This window comes from Trifolium pratense, linkage group LG1, assembly GCF_020283565.1.
Source record: "Trifolium pratense cultivar HEN17-A07 linkage group LG1, ARS_RC_1.1, whole genome shotgun sequence".
In the NCBI taxonomy this organism is placed as follows: domain Eukaryota; kingdom Viridiplantae; phylum Streptophyta; class Magnoliopsida; order Fabales; family Fabaceae; genus Trifolium; species Trifolium pratense.
Window position 1 is genome coordinate 43,458,068 of NC_060059.1, and position 9,310 is coordinate 43,467,377.

The 9,310-nt window shown below is 34.1% G+C and overlaps 1 protein-coding gene across 4 annotated transcripts; it reads right to left on the bottom strand.

Annotated features, from left to right (window-relative positions):
- Window positions 1-1,572: 1,572 nt before the first annotated feature.
- On the bottom strand, window positions 1,573-6,389 carry LOC123902644 (membrane magnesium transporter-like). 4 transcript variants are annotated; one of them, XM_045952422.1, is made up of 5 exons: window positions 6,139-6,388; window positions 5,974-6,026; window positions 5,773-5,873; window positions 3,309-3,345; window positions 1,573-1,608 (listed from the first exon to the last, which is right to left on the bottom strand). In XM_045952422.1, exons 1-5 carry the CDS (start codon window positions 6,209-6,211, stop codon window positions 1,588-1,590), a joined length of 285 nt encoding a protein of 94 aa, XP_045808378.1. In that variant the 5' UTR covers window positions 6,212-6,388; the 3' UTR covers window positions 1,573-1,587. The 4 variants fall into 4 exon arrangements, with proteins under 4 accessions (XP_045808378.1, XP_045808377.1, XP_045808374.1 ...); XM_045952421.1 differs by lacking the exon at window positions 1,573-1,608 and adding an exon at window positions 2,961-3,188; XM_045952418.1 differs by lacking the exon at window positions 1,573-1,608 and having other exon boundaries at window positions 2,961-3,345; window positions 6,139-6,389.
- Between the last annotated feature and the right edge of the window lie 2,921 nt (window positions 6,390-9,310).

The following is a 9,310-nucleotide window of genomic DNA, read 5'->3' on the forward strand; positions in this document are numbered from 1 at the left end:
GAATATAAGAGCCGATGAGAATAAAATCGATAAGTGAATTTATTGTGAAGAACAAGTTTATTGTTATAGACTTGAATAAATATTATATGAAATTAATTGACTTTGAGACGTCTTAGTCAATATTACTTGATGAAAGAAAATTATGTCTTCATCATTTGTGTATAAAGTAACTACTAAACAAAGCCCCTGGGATGAAATAATCGTGTGACACATCGAGGGGAATTGGACTTAAGCCATTTGAAATTAACAAGTGATAGGAACCCAACCTTTGTGATTGGAGATCCCATGAATAAGGTTCATATGGGTAAGAACAAGTTAATTGTTAGATCTGCTAGCACCAAAAATTAATTAATTAATTTTTGTTTTAGTCCTTTTCCTATGGTGTGAGTGAGAAAGTGCTAGACACTACATTATTGAGAGGTTAAGCTTACTATAAAGCTTTTAATGAATTTCATATCCCTTATGGGTGGTGTATGATTTGCAGCATGCACTTGATGAAATCACCTATTTGAGTGTCAAGTGGGGCCGCTTGAATGAGATCTTGTCGAAATCTCTAGAGCACTCATGAAAGAATCCAGGCACGCGCACGACCTATTCGCGCACCATAGCGTCAACAGCAAGAATTGTGGGGTGTAATGTGGGTGGTAGACCGCTAACACACACCAAGTGACTTTGGTTCATATAGCTTGCTACACCAATTTCACTGTGTGTTAAGTCTATCATTCTATGACTGATTCATATAGCTTGCTACACCAGTTTGATGCATTACATCAATGATGTTAATCCAGGAAATGTTTTTTAGTACTTTTTTGAACTTTTAAATAAATTGTGGGGATTGTTGGATATTTTATAAATAATTTATTTTAAAGTTAATTATTATATGATGATTAAATTACTTAATTAATTTCTGACCATGTCATAACATATTTGTCAAGTACACGTTTTTGTTTTAATTCCTATTACTTTGTCTTTTAATCCTAATTACTAGGATTTGAGAGTTATGCTTGGAACAAAATTAATTTTGTTACTGTTAATTAGAGAATACAGTAAGATATCATGTAGAAGCATATATGAATATGGGGGGAGAGGTTAAACCGTGAGAATGAAAAAAAAAAAAAAAAATCATGCAGGAAAATATACTCATTGTTTAGAACATCTGTTAAAAAGAGTTCATCCCTTTCACACACAATTGAGTTACTACTTCTTGGGTTAGATCACCGGTGTCTATTATATCTTGCTAGTTCTGTCACCTCGGATATGATTCATATCCGGGAAGGACCGGTTGAATCCTGAGGGATTTGCGCTTATGAGGCGGATAAATCCTTAAGGACAGTACGATCAGCACGCCTCAGGTATTGCATCACGGTTTGATATTTTGCAGGTCTAATTCGTTGTTTACTATCCGGGTGTCTACATCAAATTACTACACTCACAAGAGATAAGTTCCTCTGAACTCTATTTTAATTTATTCTCTATAATATTTGTTGAATTACTTAAATTAATATATGGCTGAATATTGTGATTAGGTACAATTTTTACAACAGTTTTCAGCCTTGTGATAGGCGAGTCCTAAGCCGGTCTCTTCCATCACATTGTTCTTGTTCCCACCTGTAAAAAACTTTGACGTTAGAATAGAAGGGAGCGTACAACAACAACAACAACAACAACAGGTGTGTGATTTTACCATTTTCCGCTTCAGTACTTGCCATTGAAAATGACGATTGTTACTGATTGTTATTCGTTGCAAAGAAGATTAAGATAAAGGGCTGAAGCGACTGAGATGTTTTCCTTGCAGGGCAAGTAATCTTTTACTATGTGAAGCAGAAGAACCTTCAAATAAACAAACGAGAGACACTGATATTTAATACCCAAAATTTTCAAGGGATCTTTACTGTGTTTCCTTATTTATAGAGTATCACCCATTGTCTTTGGATTCTGATTATCAAAAAATAAATAAAATCTTCGGATTCTGTTTTTTTTTTTTTTATTTGATTTTTTGAATTTACTCCTTATCTATTTATTATTTTATTTTTTGACTAAATCTTTTTTTTTAACAAGATCTTTTGACTAAATCTATTTATTATTTTGATTTTGATTTAGATGGTAACTTATCTTTATTAACCTTTTATCTCCGGTTTGTTTTTGGACTCAAAGATTCCGATTAAAAAGGCATAGACATGATTTTTTTTTTTGGTAATGGATAGTAAGTCATAATTATTTTTTTAAAAAAAAAGTAAATAATAGGAAGTGGCTATATTCACATAGCAAATTGATATTTATGTTGCATCTAAACTGATAACCAAGACACTGGCCTCAAATAGCTCAAGTGCTTAATAAACTTCCCTTAGAACGAATTGTTCGGAAGAACTCGAATTCGATTCCTGGTGAAAACTATTTTTGGCAAAACTTTACTTACATCACAGCCGAATTTTAGATTACTAAGTCGGAGTCCCCTTCCCTTGGAACCGGAGGGTTCATAAATAAACATGCCATTTGATTTTTCAACAAAAGCATAGTTTGGTTTTAATCATTGACCGCCTACGATATATGTCTATTTTAAAAACCGACTAGTTTAAGAAAATTTGATGACATGTCTTTCTTCGAATGCCTTGCAGTCTAAGCTTTAGGGTGTTGATGTAAACAATGTTTTGGTTTCAGAGGGTTTGCTCTTACAAATGAGATGCTTGGGAGTGGTGGTGGTTTGTGCAAAGAAGAGTGGGTACGCAGGCTTTTTTCACTTTCGTTTTGGAGGCAGCATTGTGGAGCAGCAAAAGATGATGATGGTGGGTTTGAAGGGAAAATGCGTCATTTCTTCTGTGAAGCCTACTGTACATTTCAAGCGAAGAAGCTCAATAGAGTCTTTGGATGCAATACATGAGAAGAAGATACTTTCAAAGTGGCATCTTTTCTTGACAAAGTAGCCGATAGAAGAGGGTTGAGTTATTCTCAAACAGTCTATAGAAAATTCACAAGAACTCACTGTTGTAGATTTTGATTAGATTGTGTTTACAGTTTGAATTTCAAACTGATTATCAGCAAGGCTAAAGTGGTTAGCTTGCTGGTATTCCTTTGGTACCTTTTAGGCATGAGGCGTCGCTCTCAAAGGATAATATGTTCTGCCACATGCATATTAGTATTGAACACCTTATTTCCAGCCTAACCTAACCAAGCTCAAGCAACTTATTCACCTAGAAAAACAAGATCATTTGCTTTTATTTTGCACATTACCATTCTATGGCTCCAAAGTTAATTCAAGATTTAAGCAAATCATTCACATAAGTATGGTCAGCTTGTGGCTGTCTGCCTACCTCATCATAAATAAATGGCTCTGATAGTAGTAAAATCCTGTCCAAATAACAGACAGGCGTCTTTAGTAAAAAAAACATAAAGTATGTACTACAAAAGAAAGCTGCAAAAAACTAGTACATCGTCCAACAGATATATCAAATGTTTAAAAAACAAATCAATTTCTGAGAAAAGAAATATCTCTCTAGAATAAGGAAGGTCCTTAATCCAATTATAGAAAAGTCTTCAATGTCCAAGCTTCTAGTTCAATTCAACCGGAAATATTTTGCCTCGATGGTTGAAGATCATGAAGTCCATGTTGGAAGGTAAAGAAACAATCCTGCATCCAAGATAATAAACTGTAGTGATTAGGATTTGGGATCCAATTAATCCCATGGAAGTCACAGTCACGTAGTAAAGACAAAGTACTACGAACAGATTACAATCGCCAAACAGGGAGAACAATTGCAAAGTTTTGGATTTGGACCCACCTCTTAACATCCTCTCAAATGCAATGTTTTATCATAAACACCATTTGCGTCGCTAAATTTTATCATCTCAATCTCATCAATGTAAAATGATAGAGATGTGGGCCTTGCCTTGATGTGAGTTTTTAAGCCCAAGGTATGGAGGGTATATTCGAGAAAACGTTGGAAGGGTGAGAAGGAAGGAATAGGTGGCAAGTAAAGCATGTGCAGTAGATGTGAGCATGTGCATTCATGTGCATGAGGAGTGCATGGAATTAGTGACTATATAAAGAGTAGCAAAAGAAAGGAATAATTTAGCCTAGTTTCCTGTTAGAGTCAATGGGGTCACCTTGTTTGGTGATTTGGTAGAGTCTCCGTACTCTTTGGGATTGATAGTGTCACCATCATTCTGTTATCTTCTTTTATTCCTTGTTTGCAGCTTTATTGTTATTATTCCACTTGTTGAGTACAATTTACATTCCTATTATACACTATTTCATTCAATTTATCCAATTCTAGTATTGATATCTATCATAAAACAAAAGAATGAAGGCTAGACCATAAAGTTTTAGTACTCCCTCACACTTGATAGGCATAAAAAATGGTGTCCAAAAAATGGTGTGTGAACATGAAGAACTTGGCTTATTATTAGGCGGCATGTTTTTATACAAACATGCCATATATTAATGGGGAGTGCAACAAACGATCATATGAATGACTAAGCAGAAACATACTATTGGAAGTTGTTTACTGGAGAGGAGGAATGGAAGGAAAAAGGGGATGGGGGGAATTACTTCCCTCGCATGGGTGTTCAATTTAGGACAGGCAGGATTCAGGAAAAATGTGACACAAACCCTAAAATCCCCACTGCTTGCTTATATGGAGAAGATGTTAGTTTCAGGCAAGAGATTGTGCAAGAACAGGCTAGCACTTTCAGGGGCTTTACGAGGAAATGTACAGACATGGCTACCATTTTGAGGGGCTTGCCTTATCAGTCTCAGGCACGGGATTGTCCAAGAACCGGCTAGCACTTTCAGGGGCTTGTTTTCTACCATCCCAAACCTCACTCACAATTTTCTCATGTTTTCCCTCTCTCTTCACCTATTATCCCATTCCCACTACCCAAATCTATTCCTGTCAGGAGGAAAGGTACACTCAATTTTGCACTTTGACCTCACTTGTTTCACAATTCGTCTAAACAATAAATCTAACACCTCAAACATAAACTATCTTTTCTGACATTAATTAATTTCTAAAATCAATCCTCCTCAAGTCAAAAGTAATTCATCACCCACATATTTATGAACTATGCCAATTGTAAGTATATAGGAAAAAGAGCAACTCAGCATGACGCGGACTAGAAGCTATTACTCAGTTCATATCAATCTCCTTTCCCAACCATCTTAACTTCCAATTCTTATCTATTTCAACCCTCTTGCAATAAAATCCTAAGATAGTTTTTATAAGCAACAGGACTTAACCACTATATTACCTACCAAGCATAAAAGGGCAATACTAAAAAACGGCAAAGAGTAAGTTATCACAATTATGCGTCTCAAAGAAAATAGGTTACGTTCTCGAAGTCAATGTTCAGATTGACTTATATTAGCTTATTCACTGGCATAAGTACTGGTGAGACTATTTAGAAAAGCTTATGGAAACAACTTATGACATGTCTATAAGTTGTTTTCTGCTTATTTTCATAAGTTCTTCAAGACAGCTTATAAAAACAGCTTATATCTTATAAGTAAACAATTTGAAATTATTTTATATTTTGCTAAAGAAATAGCTTATACATAAACACTTAAATGATAAACGTCCAATTAAGTTGTTTATTAAAACAAGCCCTAAGTATGTAAACTTTTTCTAGACATAGATTCTATCGAGCTGCTAGTTCGCTAAAATCACAATAACCTCTTGCCAATGATAATCAGTAACACAACACAATCAAATCGACAACGAGCTTAAACGCATTATCTACATAAAATCCAGCTTTCAAAAAAGAGAAACAAGGAGTTACCTATTCTCTTCAGAATGAGGGAGGATGCACAAAAACTTCCCTGGCACAGTCAAAGCAGCCCAAGTACAAAGCAATAATCCTAAAGACAGTTCAATCACAACCTACAATTCCAAAATATAACAATCAGAAAATTCCCATAAACACCAAACACAGATTAAACTTACTTTTTCAAATCAACCAAAAAAAAAAGAAAAAACTCACATTCAAAGGAGATCCAGAAAACTCTTCTTCTGTAATCTTCAACAAAGTCCTATCTGAAATCAAACCAACCACAATTTTCAGATAAGTAATCATCAAATTACTAAACTTTTTTTCGCTAAAAAAATAATCAAAATTCAATTATTGATTTTGGTGCGTGGAGCATACATTGGATGGTTGAATAAGCGGCGTGAAATAGAATGAGAACACCGATGAATCCAATAGCGAAACCTAAACCCATTGTTTTCAGTTTGATTTTGTTTGGTGATGATTGTCTTGTCTCGGACAGCCAGAGGTAGGAGATTTCGAGGAGGAACGGATGCACACGCTTGGAGAAGTAAACAACAGCTGTAATTAGCTCTAAGGGCAGATCAAAACTTGCTAATTGCAATTTTGTTCTTAATCAATTGAGTTAAACAGGGTAGATGCTTGGTTAAACCAATGGGAGCACAATTTAATTTAATAAATCAAAAAAACATTTACCTGTTTTATTTATTTATTTATTGTTTATTTATTTCACAAAGTAGTGAAATATTTGTATATCGGTACGGTGTTCATTTATTTCAGGTCATAAGATTAAGTTTGATTTAATGCAAATCTAATTAAAGATTTGGTGTAGTGTTACAGATCCGGATGAATGAATATTCCGATCACTTCAATATAAAGTCCGTTTGAATTTGACTTGTTTTTGACCTTATGAAAATATCATATGCAAATTAATAATTTTTTACGTTAAAATCCATAAATTTTCACAAACATATCTGATTGGATTAACTTATTTATTCTTCACTCATCAAATATTGATGGTTTTGGGTCATTGTTTGACACAAAATCAATCATGTGCAATTTTTTTATCATCCTTTGATCTAAACAAGTAGTTCACATATAAATTTGGTTTTTATTTGGTGTTTCTTTTCGTAATTTCGTCGTCTCATTATGGCGTTGTTTGGTTTCTCATTTTGGTGTCGTGTTCTTTTGATTTTCCGTCTTGTTGCGGTAATAGATCAACTTTGATAAGCTATAGAATCAATCAATGATTAGGTTGTCAACGATGTTGCAGTGTTCTTTTGATTTCTCATCTTGTTGTGGTGTTCATTTTGCTAAACTATAGATTCAACTAATGATTAGGTCGTCAACGATGTGGATCAAAAAGCATGAGTATTTTCAATTATTTTTATTTTATCACATTATATGTAGGCATGAATATGTTTTTTATGTTTTTTTTGTCAAGTAGTCTAGTGCCTGAAAAATCTACCTTAAAGGTGAATAAGTGGAGTGTCACGGGTTCGAACTCGGGCTCCTGCATATATAGTCTGAGTCCCTACCAACTAAGTTAAGCTCACAAGGACGTTTTTTATGTTATTTACTTGGATGTTATTTACAAATTCTTTTTTTTTAGTGAGGTTGAATTTATGACTTACCTTAAATAAAGATACTTAGATATAAATAGAAAAAATATTGTTGAATTTACGACTTACCTTAAATAAAGTCCGTTTGAATATGACTTATTTTTGACCTTATGAAAATATCATATGCAAATTAATAATTTTTTATGTTAAAATCCATAAGTTTTCACAAACATATCCGTTTGTATTAACTTATTTATTCTTCACTCATCAAAGATTGATGGTTTTGGTCATTGTTTGACACAAAATCACTCATGTGCAATTTTTTATATCATCCTTTAATCTAAACAAGTGGTTCACATATAAATTTTGTTTTTATTTGGTGTTTCTTTTCATAATTTCGTCGTCTCATTATGGCGTTGTTTGGTTTCTCATTTTGGTGTCGTGTTCTTTTGATTTTCCATCTTGTTGCGATGATAGATCAACTTTGATAAGCTATATAGAATCAATCAATGATTAGGTTGTCAACGATGTTGCAGTGTTCTTTTTATTTCTCGTCTTGTTGTGGTATTCATTTTGTTAAACTATAGATTCAACTAATGATTAGGTCGTCAACGATATGGATTAAAAAGCATGAGTATTTTCAATTATTTTTATTTTATCACATTATATGTAGGCATGAATATGTTTTTCATGTTTTTTTTTGTCAAGTAGTCTAGTGCCTAGAAAATCTACCTTAAAGGTGAATAAGTGGAGTGTCACGGGTTCGAACTCGGGCTCATGCACATATAGTGCGATGTCCCTACCAACTAAGCTAAGCTCACAGGGACGTTTTTTATGTTATTTACTTGGATGTTATTTACAAATTCATCTTTTTTTTTTAGCGAATAGTCGAATTTATGACTTACCTTAAATAAAGATACTTAGATATAAATAGAAAAAATATTGTTTTTTTTTAACAAGTCAAAATGAGATATATTAACAAACAAGTCTTCTTAGCACAAGATGTGTCAAGATAGACTACCAGAGTTTACAAATAGTCACAGAAAGAAATAAACAATCATACAAGGCTCAAACATAATAAAGGACTAGACCACCAAATATGGTAGTTTGAGACTAAAGTAACACTCGTCGTCTTCAACCACCTATAGGAGAAAAGTTTGATCTTGTCCAACGACTGATAAATAGTACTGACTGAGCCTCTGAATAACCTGTGATTTCTTTCCGTCCACACAACCTATACGCTAGCAAGCGAAATGAGTTGTAAAAAAGACCGACGTGCTTTAGACCACCAGCTGAGAGAGTAAACTAGACAAAATGATCCCGGATAGAAGTAGAAACCACCGAAGAAATGTCAATCCAAGTCTAAATTAGATCACAAAGATAACCAAAAATGATGCAGGAGATGAATAAGTGATGAGCCGACTCTGCCACCCCACTGAAGGTGTGAAAACACAAGAAGGGGGGGGGGGGGGGGGGGGGTTGAATTGTGTTTTAGTCAAGTTTAAAACTTTTTCAAGTTCTTAACTTAACTTCAACAGCAGCGGATAAATAACACAATAAATAAAGTTCATAGAGAGAGAGAGAGAGATCACACAAGCAATTTATACTGGTTCCTCTCACAAAACGAGAGTAGTCCAGTCCCCTTGCACTTCCAAGGGATTTCATTATAATCACACAAGATTACAACTGCTCAAGCACACAAGCAAGAGACTTCACCACAATGCTCAAGCACACAAGCTTAAGACTTCACACTTAAGCACACAAGCTTAAGTTACCTCAAGAACTAGATATAATAAAGTAAATGAAAGAATACAACAGCTCTTAAACAGAACCTAGAAGAACAAATACTAAATATTTGAACTAAAAGTGCAACAACACAGTTCAGAGGTTCAGAGCTTTGTATGAGGAATTCAGAGTTTGTTCGTGCGTGTTAATAATCCTTGATATTTAATTACAACTGATTCCTTTAGTATATATACGACTAGAAAAGA

Coding starts and splice junctions, on each gene's coding strand:
- LOC123902644 (XM_045952418.1), bottom strand. CDS start 6,211: ATGGGTTTAGGTTTCGCTATTGGATTCATCGGTGTTCTCATTCTATTT. Junction 5,874..5,973: donor TTTCTGGATCTCCTTTGAAT/GTGAGTTTTTTC, acceptor TTGGAATTGTAG/GTTGTGATTGAACTGTCTTT. Junction 3,346..5,772: donor CCTCATTCTGAAGAGAATAG/GTAACTCCTTGT, acceptor TTATTTGGACAG/GATTTTACTACTATCAGAGC.